This window comes from Culex pipiens, chromosome 1, assembly GCF_016801865.2.
Source record: "Culex pipiens pallens isolate TS chromosome 1, TS_CPP_V2, whole genome shotgun sequence".
In the NCBI taxonomy this organism is placed as follows: domain Eukaryota; kingdom Metazoa; phylum Arthropoda; class Insecta; order Diptera; family Culicidae; genus Culex; species Culex pipiens.
Genome location: NC_068937.1, coordinates 85,467,027 through 85,490,299, shown reverse-complemented (window position 1 = coordinate 85,490,299; position 23,273 = coordinate 85,467,027). Strand labels below are relative to the sequence as shown.

The 23,273-nt window shown below is 38.2% G+C and overlaps 2 protein-coding genes across 2 annotated transcripts in view; one reads left to right on the top strand and one right to left on the bottom strand.

Annotated features, from left to right (window-relative positions):
* The window catches only part of LOC120425481 (unc-112-related protein-like), a 32,232-nt gene extending 9,163 nt beyond the window's left edge, over nucleotides 1-23,069 (bottom strand). Inside the window, exons 1-2 of the mRNA XM_039590018.2 lie at nucleotides 22,808-23,069; nucleotides 1,349-1,497 (exon numbers count right to left, since the gene is read on the bottom strand). Of these exons, the coding sequence (XP_039445952.1) occupies nucleotides 1,349-1,497; nucleotides 22,808-22,934 (276 nt within the window). The 5' untranslated portion in view covers nucleotides 22,935-23,069. The remainder of the gene's footprint in view (nucleotides 1-1,348; nucleotides 1,498-22,807) is intronic.
* Nucleotides 10,470-12,462, top strand: LOC120425486 (uncharacterized). The gene is made up of 2 exons (XM_039590030.2): nucleotides 10,470-11,087; nucleotides 11,141-12,462. The coding sequence occupies exons 1-2, from the start codon at nucleotides 10,779-10,781 to the stop codon at nucleotides 11,549-11,551; spliced, it is 720 nt and encodes a 239-aa protein (XP_039445964.1). The 5' UTR covers nucleotides 10,470-10,778; the 3' UTR covers nucleotides 11,552-12,462.
* Nucleotides 23,070-23,273: the final 204 nt, after the last annotated feature.

The following is a 23,273-nucleotide window of genomic DNA, read 5'->3' as shown; positions in this document are numbered from 1 at the left end:
CAAATATTTTTTCAAAAACCTTCAAAATTTTAATGAAAATGTAAGTGCAATTAGCTGAAATCAATTTAAAATGTATTTCCCTGCATTTAAAATAATTTTTAGCATGTTTGGGTTGATTTGAAAATCTTTTAAATTAAAAAAATCGAGGTTTATTATCGCAAAAAGATTTTTCCTAGATCCTAGATTCCTGTTCAACTGCAATCAATTTCTAAACTCGACAGATACTTGCTATCTTTATATTTATCGTTTGCAACAGACAGAACTTGTTTCTGTTTGTACGACGTTTTAAAGGTGCTTCCAAAAACTCGAGGCCGTGGTGTCAAAACGGGAAATCGTCGCCATATCGACACACCGACCCGAGTTTTTTAAAGCAATTTTAGGGAAAATACCGTAACTTAAATAAGATCAGACGATAAACATAACGATAGCAAGCAATCTTTCAAGTTCAGAAATTCAGTTAAGTTGAAAAGAAGTTGTCTAAGAATTGTCATCCCGTTTCGCCTTAATTGACGTTGGGCATGGGTTAATGCATGAAATACATTATACAGAGAATCGTTGTTTAAATGTACGACTCGTGCTTAAAATCAACATATTGCACCTTATAAAATTCATGTGATAAACTTATACAAATTAATGGATTTGTCATATAAAATCCTATATTTATATGGCATTATTATAACATTTATATTTTTTACAAATGATTACGTTCATATGCAAACCATATATATTTTATAGTTTGTTTTGGCTGAGTGTACTTAATTCGACCTCGTAGGTAGACCTATCTACACGTACAGCTATCGAATCAATTTCTGAGCAAATGTATGTGCGTTTTGACCATGTTGGTCTCATTCGATCGGGGTCCCATAAGACCCTAGTTAATACTGTGAAGTTTAGAAAAGTACTTCAAAACTTATGCTAAAAACGGTTTGGCCAAAGTCCGGAAGATTGTCATCTTGTTATATATTTTTAAAGGTATTTTTTTTTAATTATGCGAGGAAGGCGCCAACCACCTTAAGTTGGATAAAGTAAATCCAAATGATTTGTTATGTTAGAAAGTAATTTTAAGCCACTTTTGGTCGTCTAACAACTACTGATAGGGGACAATCCAGAAACCACGTGGACATTTATTGAAAATCTCAAGACCGCCTCCCTCCACCCTTCGTGGCTTGCTTTTTACGATTTTGCTGATGTGGTTATAGTTATAAATTGACAGTATAATATATATATCATTCGACCTTCGGCACAATGTCCCACTTTCAGTTTTTTTATGCACTTGTTGGAATCAACCACGGAATGGAATGTTCAGTTCACCCATTAACCTACCCCCCACCCCTCCTCTAAAGCTCACCTGTACTCTGAGCGTTTTGTGCATGGGTGTGAAGTGCAGCAAGGCGTCCGCGTGCAGTCCCACCTGGTCAAGTGTGGACTTGGTTCTGGTAAGCCACATGTTTCTCGAGGGCCACCATAGCGCGTGGTCGGACCAATCTTTGGGATTTTCTGTAAGGAGGGGAAAAAATGCAACATTAGTTTAATTGCTTCAATTGTCAATCGACAGGTGACAGGATGAACTAGTTAGGAATTGTCTCAAGAGGAAACAAAAAATAAATTAATTTCTACTTTTCTACGGGCCGGGTCCGGTGGCGCAGTGGTTAGCGTGGTAGCCTCTCACCCTAGTATGGCCTGGGTTCAATCCCAGACGGACCCGGTGGCATTTTTCGAGACGAGATTTGCCTGATCACGCCTTCTATCGGATGGGGAAGTAAAACGTCGGTCCATTAGCGTAAAAGAGGTTTTGAGTGACTCACCACACATAACCTTCGGACGCCTAGAAAAGAGCAGAAACTTGCAACAGAGCCCACAAAAGACCCGGGGGTCGTTAAAATGGATTGCTTTGCTTTTTTTCTACGAGGGCATAATTGTTTCCATTTTTATGAGCAACTATTCCTCGGTTCCAATTTGGGGTCGTACTAATTTGGGGAGTCTAATGTTGTTCCGAATCATTTCCGATGCTATTGTATACTCGCGTCTGACGCGAATGGTACGAAGAAAAAAACATGAACCTGGCGCCAAACCGCTGACCTTTTGTGAGTTTTGTATCGCTCAGAAGCAGTGCGCTATTCCGGTCTACGCGGTGATGATGACGTCATAATAACACATGTTGGTTGGCGTTGGAAAGTCGTGCTCGTTGGATTAAGCCATTTGCTACTGTTATCTGTGCCTGCTCGACGGGACTGGAACACGCAAGAAACGCACATCAGATTCCGTCTCGCCAAACTATAGTATGGGCTGGGCCAACCAATAATGATGGGAGAAGGAAGTTAATTTGGTCGGATTTTCGATCGACCATATAATTTTAGTAAGTATATCAAGGTCACGAATCGTCTGCCTGGCTGCCTGCCTGAAACTCGTTTTTCATTTGCTAGATGTGGTCCCACAACACACACTTACACGCAATGATGGTTCACACAGGAAGGGGATATTATAACGTGGAGGAAGCATAGAGTCGCCATGGAGTGATATTCTAGACGCATAGGTTCAAACTTGTTTTTTTTTGTAAATCGTTGCAAAAATATACTGTATAACTTAACAAAAGTCAATCAAAATGCATCACTTTTCAAAATTTGAACAGCTTGTCAGAAAAAGCAAGTCTCAATTTAAAATGAATAAATTGTTGAGAAAACAGTTTTTTTCATGGTCTTCACTGTTCCTGATCGCATAAATGTCCCATATGCATTTTCATCGCTTTTTAGTTATTGATGCAGTTTCGTTGAAAATCGTGAGCTCTTTCAGAAAAGCTTACAACATCCAGTACCTTGTTGTAGAAATCAGGAGGAAATCCAGTTTATTGGCGAAAACTTAACACGTAGCTTAATGTGTGGGACAAGTTTCAAAAGCGTTTTTCTCAGCTTGCTGTTTTTGCATTTATGCATTTATGAGACATTTATGCGAACATGGGCATTTCAAAAGCTAATAAAGTAATAACTGAATAATCCTAAAAATATGGTGCTTTCGGGAAAGTTGTTCAAAATTTAATCAATTACCTATATCCTAGAATTGCTAAGGATTGCACAACTATTGCGCTCTTTAATGGCCAAAAATTGAAATACCGTCAATTGTGGCTAATTGAGACAACAGTCTCAATAGGGACCAATGTCCTGTTTCGTCCCGTTTGATTCAAAATGTAAAAAAATTAACTATGTTATGCTCAAGTTTTGCAAAACACTGAACTGCTAACTCGCTGTAGCCGTGTCTTTACAACTCATGTATGCCGATAGCTCACTAATACAACGGCGGCGTCAACCAGCCGATCCGGTAACTGCGACAACTGGAAGACGCATACACCACACGCAACGATCGATGTGACACGTTCTCGCGATGGGAAGTCATACAGTTGAGAATTATGTGATGATCATTGGGAATATATTGTTTTTTTAGCGTAAAATTAAATGATGTTTTCATCAATATAATGTGTTGGCAAATTCTCAAAACTTTTCGATAACAATTTTTTTATTTAAATTTTTGTTTTTTTACCGTGCTTATTCAGACGACGCGGGATGACGCCGCGGCGACCGTCGACGACCTCGAGATGAATGGGACGCGGCCCGTTTACAACTTGGCAGCTTGCGAGAGGAACTTGGGAGGCGGCGTGGCATAGGTAGACTTTCTACATCTTACATTTGCTGCGTTCGCCAATTCATGTGGAACATACACACACAGACAAATATTCAGTAGCACGCACGCATGTCGTGCGAAAGTTAAAGCTTAATTAATCGCATACATCAGGTGCTTCGAGTTGGTAAATATGGATTTGGCTGAACTGAGATTGTCACAAGTTCATAAATTTTAATAATGCTATTTATATTTATATTTGAATTTTCAATTATTTATTTTTTCATTGTTTTACAAATGAAAATGTTAATGAAAATAAAAATCGATCGCAGAATTTGCGCTGTATTTCAACGGAAACCGTACGCCCCCAAGCTCTCGAGCTTGACAAAATCACCGATAAAAACGAATTGGCGGTATTTATGGTAAATATTCCTCCCCCTGTGGATTACGTCATCTCCGCCAACGAATACCGATCGTCATCGTTATAACTGGCTTGCGATCAATGCTCTGGCTTGGTGCGAAGGTTATTGTGACGATTTACTGACCATTTTTGGTGTCACCTGTTGGTCAGTTTGTTTAGTAAGTAGTTAAATGAAATACTATTTATTTAAATCAGAAAAATGTCAAGTGTTTCTGTCGGCAGGCTAGCGATTTGTTTTTAAAAAAGCCCAATTCTTTGCACTTACAAATGTGTGTATCTAGTTAGTTATTACATGCAAACTACGTATCTATTTGTCTTAAACTTTGTATCTTGTATTAATCTAGCTTCCTTCAAGTTGATGTTTTTTGCGCTATTTATATTTAAGTAACGCTCAGGAATTCCTCAAGCACGTGCCATCGATTAAAACAATCCACACATGTGTGCCTCACACAGAATATGTAGGGTACTACAAATTGCAAAACTCACCGCGTATAGACTAGACAGCTCCACACTCTGTCTGACACTTTGCTTGCTCCACTTGAAGCGAATAGATCAAGTGGGGATATAAGAACCGTGCCATCTTGAAATTATTTATTCTTGATTATAGATTGTGCACCATGCGAACAATTTCTAAAACAAAATATTAGCTCAATTTGTTTGAAAAATATAAACGTTTTAATAAAAAGGACAAACGAAATTAAAACAAAAAAATAAAGGACAAACAAATATTAAGTCATCATTGCAACAGTATTTTTATCAATCGTTTTATCAGCTTGATTTTCTAGCATGGAAATGAGTGAAAAACTCACTTTTCATCATAATTTCTCTAAATAATTTGCTCGTAGTTGATAAACTGTAAGGATTGATTAAAATTTATTTAGGACTAGGCGAGAACAGTGGATTTGACGATAAAATCGATAAATTAAGCGAAGAGAAAGTCTTATCTAACCGATGTCTTGTTTTTAGGAAATTACAATCTGATAGAAAAATATGCTTTTCTTGGCATTGTAATAGATTTTTAATAGGGTTTTCTAAACCAGTTTTTTCTTGTATACTGGATTTCAAGTTTAAACAAATAAGGTCCACGATTAAAATTCATTTCTGATCACTTTTTATCATTTTAATGCAAAAATAAATAAATTGGCAGGGCAACATTCTTTCTATGGATCAACTATGATCCCCTTGGAACTAATTCGACGGTAACATTTCAAAAGGCATCATGTACATTTTGACACTTTCTGAGTTATTGCATATTCTGAAAGTACACCTAATAAGCTACCTCTCCATCAAAAATGAGCAAAAGTTACTTCAGTAAAGTCTGTTTAATCATGATTTTAAATAAAGAAACATAAACAAAATCTCTTGCCATCAGCAGTCCCTGTTTATATAGCCCTGTCAACCTGTCAAACAAAAGACTACATGAACCTCGTGACGAAAAAAAAGCAACATGAACAAAGCGCCATGTACATGCGGCGAAGAAAAACGAATCATAACAAAGCGTCCCCCTCAATGACAGCAGGGTGATATAGACGTTGATGATTTCAAAAGAAGTTATGTTTGTTTTTCTCAAATAAAATTACGGAAATAATGTTTTATTGAATTTGGATGATCTAGTATCAATAAAAGCAACGTTTTTCATCGTTTGTTATCATTAGAACATCTTATTTTGCTTTATATTAAAATGGGAATTGAAAATGGATGCTCTACATTCAAATGCGTTTTTCTCAAAACGCATGGTTTGTACATGATGCTTTTTGAAATGTTGGCGTCGAACTGTCATTGGAACTAACCATTGCTGTCAAGAAGGGCCACGAAGTAATTTTTTTTTAAATTGATTTAAAAATCCATTCTAAATACTTTGCGGTCGTACAAAGTGTCATTGTACTCAGAAAAAATAAGCTTTATCGTTGTGAAAGCAATATCACAAATTTAAGCTTAATTTTAGGACCCAATTCTAAATTGAATGATCCTGACAGAATTAGTTCCACAGTGTTACTGTTTACAACGTGACTTTAGAATGTTTCTTTATGAGTAGATAGATAACAATTTTCAACGTTTTGTTTAGTGTATTTGATTGAGTGCTCGTTTTTTAAAGGATGTGATAGTTCCTCTTCTAACACTTTGAACGAATGTTTCAGAAATTATACCGATTATTCATTTAACCTGCTGACACGTGTTTAATGCGACTGATTCATGAAAAATATAGATGAATCATAAATGCAACAAATGTCGTACATGCTTCATCAGATCCGTTGAAAGAACAAGGCAAACTAACTTCCTTTTATATGTTATGGGGGATAGCGTGAGTAACAAGATACTAATAGTGCCAATAGAAGATAAAATCTAGAGTTTTTTTTTCGAAAAGGTTCTATAAACATATAAAACACAATAGCTTATACCTTTAGAGAAAAAAAAACTCTAGAAATGAAAAGGGTTTAAAAAACACTAATTCTTTATTTGTTACAGCAAACACGCAAATGCAATGGTTCTGCTCTATTTGAGTCTGATTCCAGAAATCACCTGCCTCACAAATAAAACTTCCAACTGCTTCAGCATGAAAACTCCCCTTTCTCCAGTGCAACGCGGCGAGGGTGAAAATTTCTCCAGAAGCCAGAACAAACAATACCTCTGGTAATGCTAAACAACACGGGGCTAAAAATAGGCACCCTTCCTTCTCCTTCTCCGGTTCAAGTGAGCATCGCTGATCGTTTTATTTCGTTACGTTCGATTTCGTGTCGACTAAGCTGACTGGCTTGGCTTTGGCAGTGCAGTGCAGGGCGGAAAAGAAGTGATGCATTCCATACGGAACTAGCATCAGATCCTCCCCCTCTTCATATATACATAATAACAACCATATATTCAAAACTCCAACTAATATTACCATCAAATAACACCACCCCCTCCCTTCCTCCCCATATCATCCATCACAAAACAACCCCAACCCAAAACCCCAAATTAAAATAATTAACCACTTCATATCCTAATATTAATCCCCCCCACAAAAAAACACCCCCAAACCCCAAAACCCTTACTTCCCCAAAACTACATCAAACCCCACCCCCAAATCACAAAACCCATCATTCCCCCCACATAAAATAACATCATCTCCCCCCCTATATCCATCAATTCCACCCCACTCCCCCTCCCAATCCCACCCCAACTAACACAAAAATTTATCTCCTCACCTAAACCCAATCTTCAATTCATTAACTATCAAAAACAACCTACACCAAAATAACAAAAAAATACACCCAAATAAATCAAAATCCAACTAATCATACAAAACTCACCCACCCCCCAACAAATTAACTAAATCCACAACAATTAAACACCTCCAATCATAAAACCCTAAAACAACCCCCCCATTCAATCCACCCCAAATCCTCTCCCATCTCCCCCATCTTCCCTCACAATTCCCCCCCCAAAACCCATTCTAACCCCCAACCCCCCCCTCTTCAAAACACCTATACCCTAACCCAAACAAATCAACAATTACCCTCCACCCATCCCAAAATCCAACACCCCAATCACACCAACATACTTAAACAAACCACTCCCCCCTAAATACAAATACCCCTACCTACACTCACCCCCACCCACATCCCCCCTCACACTAACCACCCCCCCCCAACTAATAACCCATCAAACAAAAATAACAAATCAACACCAAAAAAAAACCCCTACTCCAATTACCCTACCAATCCCAAATAAACTTAAAACCTCAATTTTTACCTTTCCACACAATCCATCCAACAAAACTTTTATCACATAAAAAACACCCCCCACACATATAAAAAACACATACACCATACCCTAAACCTCCTCCCCACTCTCATAAAACTCCAAAACCCCCATCAATCTCAAATACCTCCACAAACATCCAACTACCCACCACCAATAATAACAAAACAAACACCACAAAAAAACCACCAACATAAACACCCTCAAAATATTCAATAATGTGATCGAAAAATCTGTATAATACAGATTTATCTGTATATCTGGCATGGCTGGTTCAGGGGTAAAGTGGATTGCTTTGCTTTTTGCCTTCCTCACCTCACTGAGGCAAGGCTATAAAATCACTCGAAAAATGAACTTCTTAAATACAACTCCTAGATATACCTTCACGTATACCTATCGACTCAGAATCAAATTCTGAACAAATGTCTGTGGGAATGTGTGTAGACATGATTTTTTTTCCACACGATTATCTCAGAACTGGCTGAACCGATTTTGGCCGGATACGCCTTATTCTGTTCGTTTTGGGGTCCCCTAAGACCCTATTAAATTTTATTCTGTTTAATTAAGTATTTTTAACGTTATGCCAAGAAAAAGTTTTTTTGTAGCTACAAAAAAGGGTGATTTTTGCATCGAGATATTAAAAGTGCAACATGGAGTTAAACTTTCAGTCAAGCTTCTGTGAAGTTTTCCACGACAGCTGGGAAAGTTTCACTCCATGTTACCGGCTTACATCTCTGTTTTTAATTTCTCGATAACCTCAAAGGCCGGATCTTTTTGCTTACGCGCGAGAGTCGCGCAGCATACGTAGGAATTTTGGTTTGACCACGCGGGGGATTGGCAGCCACACCCCCTTGCATGCGTATTAGGGTGAGTCACAAAAGCAAAAAGTTGAGCTAGATCGGATAGGCGGGCAGAATATCATAGTTTCATATCTAAAGAAGCTCTCCTGAAATTTTCAGCCAATTCGGTTCAGAATTCGAGGTGCCCAAGCGATTTCAATTTTGTATTGGATGTTGGGCCCGTTAGTATGGGGAAAACGGCACTTTTTATACTTTATTGTTCTAAAAATCCAAAACTGGACCGAATAACATACTGTGTAAGCTGTTTATAGATTTTTTTATGGGGAACAACTTTGTAGAACATCGCGAAACGATCTGAGCAGAACTGGCTTAGTTATAAGTGGTTTAAGCTAAGTTGTTTTTCCAGGGTTAAATCCAGGACTAAAGTATAGTCTTTTTATCTTATCGGTCACTATGATCTGAGAATGTTTTTTTGACATGTGGTGGACTGATTTTTCAAACCGTTTCAATTATTCCTTCAAACTGGAATGATGGTGCGAACAAGGAAAGAAACCTCGCTTTATTTGATCGGTGCAGCAAGATCGGAGCCGTTAAGCAACCTGCAGAAGCTCCCCACCGTGCGTGAAACGCTGCTGCGGTTTGCATTTTTATCAGGAGAGCGACGAAATGTGAACCAGGCTCTCCTGGTGACGACAACTGAGCTGCTTGAGACATGGCGGCGATCTTCAATTCCGGTTAAAGACCGAAAAAACGTCAAAAAATGTGTCCAAAAACAGGTTGACCTCTGGAAGCTGCTGAAAAAACACAAGAACAAAGAAACGGAAAGAAAAAACCATTTCATCAGCCAGTTGGACACTTTGTTGGACATTTCCTCTGCAAAAGTAGAAGAAGAACTGTTGATTCTTTTTTTGAATGACCAGAGGAACGAGCGCAGATTCAATCTATGTTCAATAAATGCCTCAGTTCTGAAGACGAAACCTGTTGAAGATTATGCTGCAGAAGATGAAGCTACGGGAGGAGAAGAAGGAGAAGTTGTGGGAGGTGAAGAGGCGGAAGACGCGATGGCGGTAGATGATGTGGCTGGTAGTTTAAATTATCTCTCCCTTATAAATATAATTGAGCTTCTTATAATAATAATAAAAAAAAAAAACAAATATTTTAGAGTCCTATCAAGACGCATCAAGAGATGACCCGGACTACATTCCGGAACCAAAACGAGCTAAAATAACCCGGGAAGGCCAGAGCAACCAAGATTCCGTAGATGTTCTCACGGAACATGTTGTCAGCGCTCTGGACCGCAACAAAATTTCTAATCGCCAAGCGATGAAGATAATTGCGCCGGTGGCAGCTGCTTTTGGTGGAAAATTGGCTAAAATGCCACTCTCGTGCAGCACGATTCGACGCAAAAGGAAACAGTGTCGCCAAGAGATCGCGGAAAGGGTCACGGCCGAATTCGAAGCAGCTGGACCTGTGGTGGTACACTGGGACGGTGTGAAGCTCGAGAACATATCCAGCTCTGGCCATTCAGAAAGACTCGCGATATTAGTATCGTGGGATGGAAAAGAAAAGCTTCTTGGTACGGCTACACTGGAACAGGCCACAGGTATTTATTATTTTTATCCTTAAAAAATAGAATAAAACAGACAAATGTTCATTTATAAGGCGAAGCAGCATCGAACGCAGTTCACGATCGCCTGGAGGAGTGGAGATGCACACCGCTGGTTCGAGGTTTATGCTTCGACACGACCAGCGTTAACACTGGAAGGTTGAATGGTAATATTTTATCATTAGTTTATGTCAGATATTTTAAAATTTTTAAAATTTATAAATTTGTAGGTGCTTGCGTGAACCTAGAAAGGATGCTCGGCCGCGATCTGATGTGGCTGGCATGTCGGCATCATGTTCTGGAACTGATTCTTGCCAAAGCGTTTTTTGTATGTTTTGGGCCTACAAAATCTCCCGAGACACCGCTATTCAAACGTTTTCGAGAGAAGTGGCCAGAAATATCTAAGGACAAAGTCAAGGCTTTGACCGTCACGAAGAAGTTCAAGAAGCAATAGGAATCTGTGGTCGGTTTCCTCAAAACTTCAACGGAATGGTCAAGAAATGACTACAAAGAGCTAAACGACCTGACTTTGTTAGTTTTGGGGAACCGACCCGAAGGTTTCACATGGAAAAAGCCCGGCCCCATCCACCACGCCCGATGGATGGCCAAGTTGATTTATGCGACAAAAATCTACCTGCTGCGTGATCAAGGAAGTGCTTTTGAACTCACAGAGGAAGAGGTCAAGCAGTTGCAGCGGTTTGTTCGCTTCGGAGCATTGCTTTACGTAAAGCCTTGGTTCGAAGCACCACTTGCCGCGGAGGCTGCATTCAACGATTTGAATTTATGGAGGGAGCTACAATCATTTCGTTCTACTGATCCTGAGCTAGCGGCAGAAACTTCCACCGTCCTGGAACTGCATTTGTGGTATATGTCGGACGAGCTGATCGGCCTTGCGTTCTTTTCGGAACAGGTTGCTGTATATATATTTTTAAAAATTTACAAAAATAAATAAATTGATTTCAGCTGACCACAAGCGAGAAAGCAAGAATGGTTTCGGCAATGCAGAAGAAACCCGAAGGCGTCCGATCAGTGGTTGCCAATCCGGAACTGCTTACGAACTCCTCCTTTGATTGCTTTGTGTCCAAACGAACCGCCAATATCTTCACCCAGCTGATGATTGACGATTCATTCGTCCGTCTTCCGCCGGATGAGTGGATCGAGAACGAAGCGTACAGGGATGGACAGCGAGTCGTTCAAAACCTTCAAGTGGTCAACGACTTGGCCGAGCGCGGCGTTAAGCTGTCCAAGGATTACAACAAGCTTCTTACCAAGGATGAAGCTGAGAACGAACGTGTGCTGCAGGTTGTCGAACAGAACCGGAAACACATTGAAACAAACTGCACGAAGACTTGTTTTGATAAAATGTTTTCTTAGATTTTTATTTTTTATTGTTGTTTGCGTTACCATGTTCTGTTACAATTCATTGAATAATCCTTAAAATATCGATTTCACTTTATAAAGGCAAATCTGTAAAATAACAAATAAAAATAATATTGGTTGACTCGTAGTTCCACGTATGTCCCAGCTTCCAAATATCTCAGCTGATTCTTCTTCATCGCACCTTATGTGAGGCCTCGGCTTTTCTATTCTGGAGTATTCTTTGGAAAAGACTTGTTTTTGATGCCACAATACCAGCAGTCGATGGCCGTTTTCCCTTGCAAATCATTTCCTATTTTTACAGGTTTCTGCCCATTTTCTTAATCGCCGTCGAACTCTTGCAGCCAACCCAGTCCGACCTTGGACCCGTTCTTGTGGGTTCCTTTCTGCGTTGACAATTGGTTTCCGTCAATTTCGGATTTGGTTAGACCATGATCTGTATTTTTCTAGTTTTGTCCTTGCCACAGAAAGACCATTTCTTATCATTTTAAAGGAATATTGTCAACAAAAGAAAACGACTTGTCATGATTTGACAACGTTTCTCAGATCATAGTGACCGATAAGATAAAAAGACTATACTTTAGTCCTGGATTTAACCCTGGAAAAACAACTTAGTTTAAACCACTTATAACTAAGCCAGTTCTGCTCAGATCGTTTCGCGATGTTCTACAAAGTTGTTCCCCATAAAAAAATCTATAAACAGCTTACACAGTATGTTATTCGGTCCAGTTTTGGATTTTTAGAACAATAAAGTATAAAAAGTGCCGTTTTCCCCATACTAACGGGCCCAACATCCAATACAAAATTGAAATCGCTTGGGCACCTCGAATTCTGAACCGAATTGGTTGAAAATTTCAGGAGAGCTTCTTTAGATATGAAACTATGATATTCTGCCCGCCTATCCGATCTAGCTCAACTTTTTGCTTTTGTGACCCACCCTAATGCGTATCGCCCGGTTGCCACATTGCTTAAGCAGTATCTGCGTCTCTTCTGGAAAAAATCTGTATTAATTATGTTGCTGCATCATTTTGTCTCGACAAAGATTTACACGAACTTTTTACTGAAATATATAACTCATGAGACTTTTCTCCTTTATTTTGGAGAGTTGGTGAAAAAAAGAATTGAAAATTGCTGTTCAAGTAAAACCAATAATTATAAAAAATAAATGAAAAAAATAAAAAAAAACTCTTAAATTCATTTGTAAATACAACCTAAAATACAACATGAATGCGAGGAAGGCACCAACCACCTTAAGGTGGATTAAGTAACGTTTTTTTTTTATCAGGGGTTCACCTGCTCATAGTTTTTGGAGGCCGGGCCAAATGTGAAGCTCAAATGAGCTTGCGGGCCAAATTAGCAAAATAGGTTATTAAAAATCATTTGATATTTTTTGAACATTTTCGTTATTTAAAAATAATAGAAATCACAAATGGTAATTTTATCTTTAAAGTAAGTATGACTAATGATCGTTGAGACTAAACATCGTTGAGAACCTAAATTTCTACACTCAATGTAAAACATGTTAGAAAATGCACACAAATGTAAGATTCGACAAAAAAAAAACATTTCAGCGAAAAAACAATTATTATTCAGAAATTTACTAAAATTCAAATTATTTTTTAATATACCCGAACATGGTCAAATGATTTTAAACGCAGAAGAATGCATTTTTAATTAATTTAAGCTGATTGCACTTAAATTTTCATTGATTTATTGAAGTTTCTTAAAAAATATTTTTGCCTCTCATGTTTCGTGCCAATTTCTAATAATGACCAACTCTCCCCGGTCGTCAAAAGCTTTGTGAAATATTTGCAACAGCCTTATTCATCCGATTTCAACATTTTGCCTGCATCAGATGGTAGTCAGATTCGTTATCCAACTGTCATGAGTTCGAATCCCAAGGGAAGGTTTCTAAGTGCAAAGTAATTGTGAGGGTCAGTTCATAAAAGGGTCACTATAACTTTCAAATTAATATACAATATTTATATTATTGCAATTATTACAGATTTGTACTTAAGTAAAATTTGAACGTTTTATAAATATTTCCAAAAATGTTTGATGATAGGTTTGACAATATTTACTAGTTTTATTCACATTGAAACGTGTGAAAATGTTTTAATTATTTAGTTTTTTGAACTAAGTATTTTATCTTTGAATGGGAATCAAAAAATAATAAATAAATAAAAATTGCATAAAAAAGTAAGATATTAACGTTAATTATTAAAAAAAAAGTATAAAATCACTGTAGGGGAGATGGGGGTAAGACGGCCACCCTAAGGGAGAAGTCTAATAAAATTTACACAACAGATTATTTTGATCTCAAATTACGTACATATTGTTCTACTACTAGTCCATTATAGAAATGACATAAATTAGTTAGTCTAAAAACCAATTTTCAATACTTTTCAGGAATTTTAAAAAAAATAATTGAAATCGTATATATATGAAATACGCGGGGTAAGACGGCCAGTGCTATAAATTAACTTAATAACTTTGCTAAATCCACCCAAATTCCTACAAGGTTGGTTGAACAGACTTCTCTGAACATCATAACTATTTTGGTTGAAAAAATCAGGTTTCAAATGTGAAGAAAAATGCTGTTTAAAAATTTTCATATTTTGGCTCAGTGAATTTCATATTATTGCGACCACATTTGATGAAAAACTGTGAATTTTTACTACAAAACAAACACAATTTGATGCAAAATAATTAGTTTGTGTATTTTGATTAGAATAAGTAAATCAAAATTATGTAAACAATATTAAATTAGCGATTTTTATGAAAAGTTTGATAGGATTTCATACTATTCAATGAGTTTTGCTATATCACAGTAAAGAATGTTGTCGAAACGGTAGTTAACAGCATTTTTATTAAAATTGGATAGTTTTATTGAAAATGCTTTTCCTTATCTACAAATATGTCTGAATAGTCAAAAACCGTCAAAAATATAACCTATATCAATTAAAATCTACAAATTACGGGTGGCCGTCTTACCCCCAGAGGAGGTGGCCGTCTTGCCCCCAAATAAATTATTTTTTTTAAACAATTTTTGTAAATAGCTCATCGCATTTTCTAAACTTTTTCGAGGGACATAATCTAGGGAAAACTTCAATTTAACATGAAAAAATATTTGAAGATAGGAAAACATATTGTTATCTAACAAAAATGCCTAAGTTGTAATTCATGAAAATTACATCCAGTTTCAAGTTCAAAAATTATTTGTTTATTTTGAGCAATTTTTATACTATTTCAAACAATATTTTTGGCAAAGGTGACTCCATATGCATTATTTAGCATGAGGAACAGTATTGCTAAACATTTTAGTAATATTCATTAGTATACTTTGTAAAACAGTGGGGTGGCCGTCTTACCCCGCCTGGCCGTCTTACCCCCAGCTCCCCTACAAGTGGCCATCGGGCCATTTTACATGATCATTCAAAATAGATCCGCGGACCACAAAAAATCACCTCGCGGGCCACGTTTGGCCCGCGGACCACACTTTGGTCACCCCTGGTTTAAGTCAAAACTCAAATCTGGAAACCCAAATCAAATCGAGTCAAAATCGATTATCGACGTGCTAAACACACAGGTTGGTCTGGTAAATCCTGTTGAAATGTTAAATATGAGCAAATTTTCTCAATGATCATTTTTTTAATAAGAAATTTGAAAAATAGATGCAGGATAGAAAATAACCGATTCATCCCTATACTTTGATGTGAAACTATACGATGCCACACTCTTGCTTGATGAGAGCTTAATGTAGATGTTGACAGAATTATATCCCAATCGCCCTCTATTGATTTAATTCGAACAGATCAAGTGATAGTTTCAAGTTAGTATGTATCTTATTTAAAATATAGTTTCAAGGTGCATATTTATTCATTCAAACGCCTTTGTTGGCCAAGAATACATGAAACTTTAATGAGGAAAATGTTAGTTTTTTTTTTTATCTGTACCAAGAAGTTTACTTTTCGCAAGTAAGCATTCCTTGTTCGTCATCACCTTGGCTCTTGAATTGTGAGTCAGCGTCAATGTTGACTCGTTTTCCTGCGCGGTTTTATGACTAGAGGCTTCCTCAAATTGTCGAGCATGGTGTCTCGTGCGATTTAAACCGATAGTTAGGTTTCAAAATAAAGTTAGATTTGATTACAGTGTGGCACTGTAAAAAGAAGATTGTTGAAGTTGATAAAAATAATAAGTAAACAGATAAATTTAATAATTTATACGAAAACAAAATTTCATTAAAATAAAAGTAGCTCAAATGATTAACTTAACTTCGAACCTTGCTGCTCTCACATTTTTGCACAGTGCGACGACGTTGCGATCTACTACGCGACGCCACGCTTGTATTGGTGCGATTTTTGCGCGCGCACTCAAGATGTTGGCGAATATCGCGCAAATATGGTATGAAAGCCGGATTCGATGACGACTCAAAAGCAACCTTACCGTGAGCTGAGCACTGAACCCGCACGGGAACGGGTTAAAGTCTTCGGCGATCCGGGGTGCTTCACGATGATTTTTTTTCCTGTTTATTGACACTGCTTCTGCACACACTCATCGGCGACGGCTGATTGGCGAAATTGAATGCCATTGCTAAATGTTACAGAAATACCAACTCACACTAGTGGAGATCGAAATTATTTCCACGTGGATGTTCAGCTTTATCATTTTCTGATCAACTCAAGGTTAGACTAACAAAACACATAGATTTTTGGAAGCATTCCAAAGACTTTGGCTACCACCTTTTTTGCAAATCCAACTGAAAGTAGGAATGTCACGTACTATTGTGATTTATGTACATGAGAACGTGTTATACTCAGCACCGTAACATTTCACGGCACATTAGTATTGCGCCAACACTCTATTATTTACATTGCTTGCGTCAAGGTTGCATTCCTATCTTTCTAAGTATTTTAAGAATAGTCAATCCCTTCAAATCTCTTCGATTGAAACCAGCATATTTTAGTTCTATTGCTATATCCATTAAAACCTTTTCAGTAAAACTGCGTCAATAAATCACAATTAACGCTACCAAGCGGGTTCTGAAGATGAGGGAAAGTTTCATCATTTAATTGCAGTGGGAATATTTTTTCCAATGTCCGTAGAAACAACTTTAGTCCACTATAAAACTACAAATTGTCACACTGCCAGAACGGCACCCCCTTAAACAACGACACAGGTAGATTCTTGTTTATCAACGGACAAGAATTATTGTGGGGAAGGAACGGCGTAATGAAGGTCGATGCCCAAAACAGGTACCTAATGCACACGGCGGCGTGTTTGTTAGGTGTTAGAACAAGGCTCTAAGTTTACAGATTCTTTGGGTTTACGATACAATAGCATTTGTGATCAAGTTGAACAGGACAAGGTCTTATTTGTGTGACTTCAATCAGACTTTAAATCAAGTCAAATACTTAATTCTCTATCGCCCATTAATCCTTATACCTCGGCCCAAATTTTGAGGGATTTAGCAAAAAGCAAGTAAAAATTACAAATTGGAAACAACAAAAAAAATCAAATCAAATTATTCGCTCTACAGCATTGCCTTGGCGTTCTCGATTGCGAGATTCCTACTCGAAACTAGGTGTTCGAAGGCTTGATTGTTGAGGCAATTGCAAACCTCTTTTTACACCTTAGCTTCCATCCACCACGGGATTCGAACTGACGACCTTTGGATTGTTAGTCCAACTGCCTATCAGCGACTCCACCGAGGCAGGACCCAGGGAGACGACTCCTACACCTGGACTGAGCTAACGACCTAACCTTTTTTTTTAGGTTAGTCCGGGGCCAACATTCACTTCCCGTCCGACGGAAGGCGTGATCAGACAAATCTCGTCTCGAAAAATGCCACCGGGACCGTCTGGGATCGAACCCAGGCCGACTGGGTGAGAGGCAATCACGCTTACCCCTACACCACGGTCCCGGTTACAACAACAGGTCGTATTTAAATGTGCTCTAAAGTGATAGCGGTAGTGACATATTGAAAAAATATATTTGGTAATGTAACAGGCAATAAACCTTAACTAAAATATGGTCGCAGAAATCGAATTTCTAAAACAACATTTGAAAAGGGCGCAAAAGCATATTTACAGCTTGAACTATTTTGTAATTTCCTAGACAACAGGTATCTATTTAACAAAACTTGCAGTATTGAAAGGTAGCTGGGGATGCCAGCTATTGTTTAAAACTGGGTGATGCATAGAGAGAATGCGTAACGTGATTTTCGAATTATCCCACTTTGTTTACATCTACAAAGTAGGAGGATGTTCAAGCACAATCATGACTTTTTTCTTACTGGTAAATGAATTGTTTTATAATCAGTAGTATGTGTTTTATGTTGTCTAGTTTCTTACATTTTTGCTGGAAAATTGTCGCGTTTCGATCGGTTAGAAGAGATTTTTTTTTTTTTCCGGGTGACGAAGAACTGCGGCGAGACTGTAATTCTGCGGTGTCGCAGATAAATTCCCTGGCTGATTTCTAACCCTCAGCTCTTCCTGATCCAGCGAAAAAACATCGCTAATTCTAGCGAAGCTGATCCAACAAACAGAAAGAATTTTCACTAAACCAGGTTTTCAAATGAAATCAAACAATAAAGACAGCTTCTGGATGGATACAACCGCATCGACTCCATAAACAACTTCCATTCATAATTATAAAAAAATGCGATCTCGCCTTCAACTTTCTTAAGGTCTCTTGACTTTAACCACAATTTTTAATGATCGATTACAGTACTCTCTACTTTTGACGAACAGCAAATTGGTTCCACTTTGACAGTTCAAAATTGAGGCCGTTTTGCGAACCACTATTCAGCACCCAGGTTTAAAACTACCGTAAACCGAGGTGACTTTGATTGGTTTTTGAATTTTCCGCAAAATGAAGTTAAAAAAATTTAAATTATTTGTCTATTTTTCATTAATTACATCAAACATTGTGTTTTTAAGAATTGATGCATAGGGAGACTGAATACCTAGCTTGTATGTTATGCTTTTTTCGAAAAAGGATTGAACACTGTAAAAAACTAACGGTTCTTAAAAAAAGGTTGAGGCACACAAATTTTATTGGAAAAAATATTCAAAAAAACATTGAAATACTCTTTATTATTTTGATTTGTGTACAAAACATAACAACCAGTCAAATTTGAAGGAATTCAGATTTGATAAAACAACCAAAACTAATTCATTAAAATATAAGGTCGTTTCCAAAATACAATTTGAAGTACGACATTAAATTTTAATGAATTAATCTTGTTTTTTTTAATTGAAACTGAATTACTTAAAATTTTACTGACTAGCTGATGTTTGGTAATTTTTTACAATGTTTTAAGGTCCATCTTCAAATTAAGTAGCCTTATTAGGATGGGGAAAATTCCAAATTGAATTAATATTATTTGTTGGCTCAAACGTCGAAAAAGTAATCGGAAAGTTATTTTGAGGAAATCACGAAAATTCTACATATAAATCTCCGATATTTTCCATTACTTTGAATGATGAAAGTTTTTAATTTCATTGACAGCACAAATATTTTCAATAATTCACAACTTTTGAAACATTGATTCCTGAGTGAGATAAATTTCTATTATTGGTAGCAGAACACTCTTCTCATTGCACAGAAGTAGCCAGCAAAACGTATGTAGACGAAAACAGTGGCAGCTGGCAAACATCCTTTGTATTCGGAATAACATCTTTCCGAACTCAATTTAGAATAGGGGGAGGCTATTGAGAGTGCGAAAAACAAAATAAAATGGATTTGCGGTGCGAAATGGATTGCAACTGGAACACACTGTTGTTCGCTGCTGTGCAGGAAACCTTAGAAGCGGATCGAATTGTTCTGTTCCTTATTATTGTGGAAATAAGCCCACAAACACACACACACGAGGGTACTTCAAGTTGAGCATGATGCTATAGGAATCGCACGTCATGCAATTTGCGGCGGCCACATGAGAGCGTCTGAACTTATGCTTGACGATTATTTCCGGTGTTAATAATAGTACAAGCCGGTGAGCTGCGGCTGGCACAAACTTTTACCAAAATCAAGTCACAGAGTCTGCCGTTTGTAGGGGGAAAGCCAAAAGGTCTATAGTTGTTTTATATTTATACGTGATGAGGTCATCCATCAACAAGTACCCACGTCAAAACAGTCTCAATTTATATATTTGTATCAGACCGTAAGCGTAACTTCAGTGGAACGCGAAATGCGCAAAAATATGTCGTGTACGCGATATGGAATTGAGTCAATAATCAATTACCGCGAAGTCGGAATTTACCCACATACTCTCATCTCCAGTAAATGCTACTGAAAGTACGTGCGATTCTCGTCTGTATTCCGTTAGTAGTCGCGAATAACCCAGAGACCAACACGTGTGTACATTCGATAGAACTTGGCAGTGTTGGGAAACCCAATACTACTATGAACTAGCAAGTTTGTGTGCGAATATATAGTACATTAGGGCGTTTTACACTTGAGATCGAGAGGGAGCAAAAAAAAACCTGTTGTAATTTGTGAACTTCTGGGGCGTAGTCCCCTCCTTTCGTCGTAAATCATTCAATGGAGCCGTTTATAGGAATGTTCGATTTCGTTCTCGAGGCTAATTGACCCCCCCGTTCGACTTTGGACAAACAGATGCTTCCCCGAGTACGACGGATGGCCGCGGCGGCGCCGATGAATGGCCACGAACACGAACTAACGAACGGTCGTAGTCGCAGTTATTTTTGAACGGTTTACGTGGGACAGATTTCACGGACACGGTGGCGGTGTACACTCACGCGCCGTTCCGTCCGTTGTTGTCCCACACACGGTATACCGTGTGCCAAGCCAAGCCAAGCCAAGATTGTGCAGCACCTTGTGCTTAGGTTTAGCTTGTTGTTCTTTTTATTTTATTTTTGCTTTTGGTTTCTCATCTTAATGATTACTCCACATGGATTCGATCAAGCCGAGAATTTTAATCGCGAATTACGAAAAAATATATTTTTAGACTGCCAGCGTGTTGCCTTGTATTGCCGCCTGGTTACTCTGGGTTCGAACAAGGGTTGTCCACAATTGTGTAATTCATTTCTTAACCAATCGAAGAACTCACTTTTATTCAAAAGCAACTGATACGGTGAGTTGTCTTGAAAACTGAATACATTCCGGTTCAGTCTTTCGAAACACGTTGAAGCCAAGGGGCAGGAAACTCCAAGTATAATTAATAAATCTTAGTATACTTACGTTATTTTAATATACTTGTAAGTATACTAACGAAATTTGAACCACGAATTTCCACCGCTACTTTACGCTTCTTGGCTTTGACAGTTCTGGTGCTTGTGTGTGTTTATGTTTACATTAGAGCTTTTAAATTTGCATGACTTAGCAGTTTTTAATGTTGATCAAATCTTGACTTTTTTTTGATAAGGTCCTATAAACAAATGTAAACATTGAGTGTATCCCTTTCACACCTTATGTCAAAGTCCATCGGAGTAAGCGGGATACACTCAATGTTTACATTTGTTTATAGGACCTTATCAAAAAAAACTCAAGAAATATTCTTCGGTAAAATTTAAATAAAACCGACATTTATCAGCGGAGCAAGCATTGATTTTAGCGAATATTGGCTGTGGGCTACGACAATTTAGCGGACAGGGACAGGTTTACCTAGCCATCAATTCGCCCAAGATTTTTGCCTCGGAACAACGGTGGTGGTCCTAAAATCATTGTAGAGGCCGTTGGACTGAATGCACCAGACAACAATTGTTTCCTTGTGCCGAAAGTAAGCCCACCGGATGTTCACCGTCCATGAAAAATTCTTGATTCTTGAGAAATTGTTAATACAATAGAGAGCAGGTTCTGGATCAAGTGTCCAGTTGATTGATTTTGGAATGTTCCCTAAGCCCTTGAGAAAGTTTTTCTCAACAAATAGGTATCATCAATTTTTTTGTATGGATTTGGCGAAAAGCTCATCAAACTCGTCCAAATTCAATCCCATCTGCAAAAAACGGCCCCGTTAAGATCCTTCATCTTCTTCTCTACAAACGCTATGTCCCTCACTTTTGCAACCGCTCAACTCGCGTCGGATTCCTCGTCAAATATGATACCCTAAGTCCCTCCCGGAAGCACCGAACTGGCCTGCCGGTACAACGAGTGGTGTATCGCTTCCTGCACAATCCCGAGTAACCGGTGAACCACAATCTCCCCCAAAATCATTCCCGCAACGGGTTCGCACTCAGGTTTGCACAGTCCCCGTACCAGCGCATAATCTGCAAAATCTCTTCGAAAAACACCGGAATGTAATCGCCGGAAGCGCCCCACAGGCCAACAAGAGTCGCCACTTCGAAAGAGATCGTCGGAACTGGTATCGAGACTAGCGCTACCCTGGTAAATTACAATGTTGATCTTCCTGGAGGTGTCGTCGCTGGAAGAAGTCACACCCGACAGAAAAAAAAGTAAAATCGGTTTGATTTCGTTTTCGTTTAATTGATTTGGAAATAATTCAATAGTCCTGGAGGAAGTTTTTCTCAATTTGCCGGTTCCGTCGTTTGTTGGTTAGGTTTGGCAGAAAAAAAAAACAATTTAATAACAAAATAGTTGTGACATTTATAGACGTCACAATGACGTTTTTTCAAGATGATTCATGTTAGGGTGTGATGGCGTAAGTATACTAAAATTATTTAAGTATACTTATTAATATACTTGAGTAAAGTTCTAAGAGTTTCCAGCCCCTTGGTTGAAGCAGGCTAATTTGATAACTATCACAACTTTACAACGGCCAGGCCTACTGTGTAAAAGTTAACCGCGAAGAATATTCATTGAGATGTGTGGAGTTTGCAGTCAAGTTAACATTTTTCATGCATTTTTCTTCAAATAATAATTCAACAAAACTAAGCCAGTAGTGGCTTAGCTAGAACAAACAATGGCCAAGAAACATGAATAAATCATCTATTTCATAAGTTTTTTTTTTATTTCAGCATGATTACATTTTCTGCAAATATTTAAATTTGTACATTTTTTGATAAGGTTTAATAAATTTTTCAAAACTATTAATTTTGCTAAAACGGTACACCGTTTGACGAAACAGACATCAAATACTAATGCACCTTTTCCATCCATGACTCCCTGTTTAGTAGTCGGCCCGGGTAAAAAATCAATCGTATTAAGTCGCAAACAGATAAGATAAGGTCGGCATGTCGCCGTAATTTTCTAGATTATTCTTGCGCCAGGGTAACCAGAGGGAGCTTACAGTACAGTATTCCGCTAGAAATATTAGTGGCAAATGTGTCCTACCTGGGTCGACGAGCCGCAGCATGACGCCTCCGATGTGCAGATCACCCCGGACGCGCAGGATCTTTTCGACCTGAAGGTCTGTGATGAATACCCGGATATTCCATGTGTTGTCTCCTACGTGAATCATCTTGCCGTGACACTTAATTCGAGTATTTTCGGGGGGAAATTACTCTCGGGGATATCACCACTTTTTTTTTTGTTGATGGCAATTTGTTGCGTTTCGTCGTATTGCGCTGGAGTAATTTCGAAATGCTTATAAGGCAGTCTCTGCCACAACTTCTGCTGCTGCTGCTCTCTTCTATTGGGCGGTATGCCAGCGATAAATTTCTCTTCACGTTTAAGGCACTTCACCCTCTTCCTCTTCCACTCAGTAATTCCACACCTTCCGCTTCTTCGTTACTTCGTTTCGATATATATGTGTATGAATATTTCTCAGAAGTAGATGTACGCGCCAGGTTTGCTTACA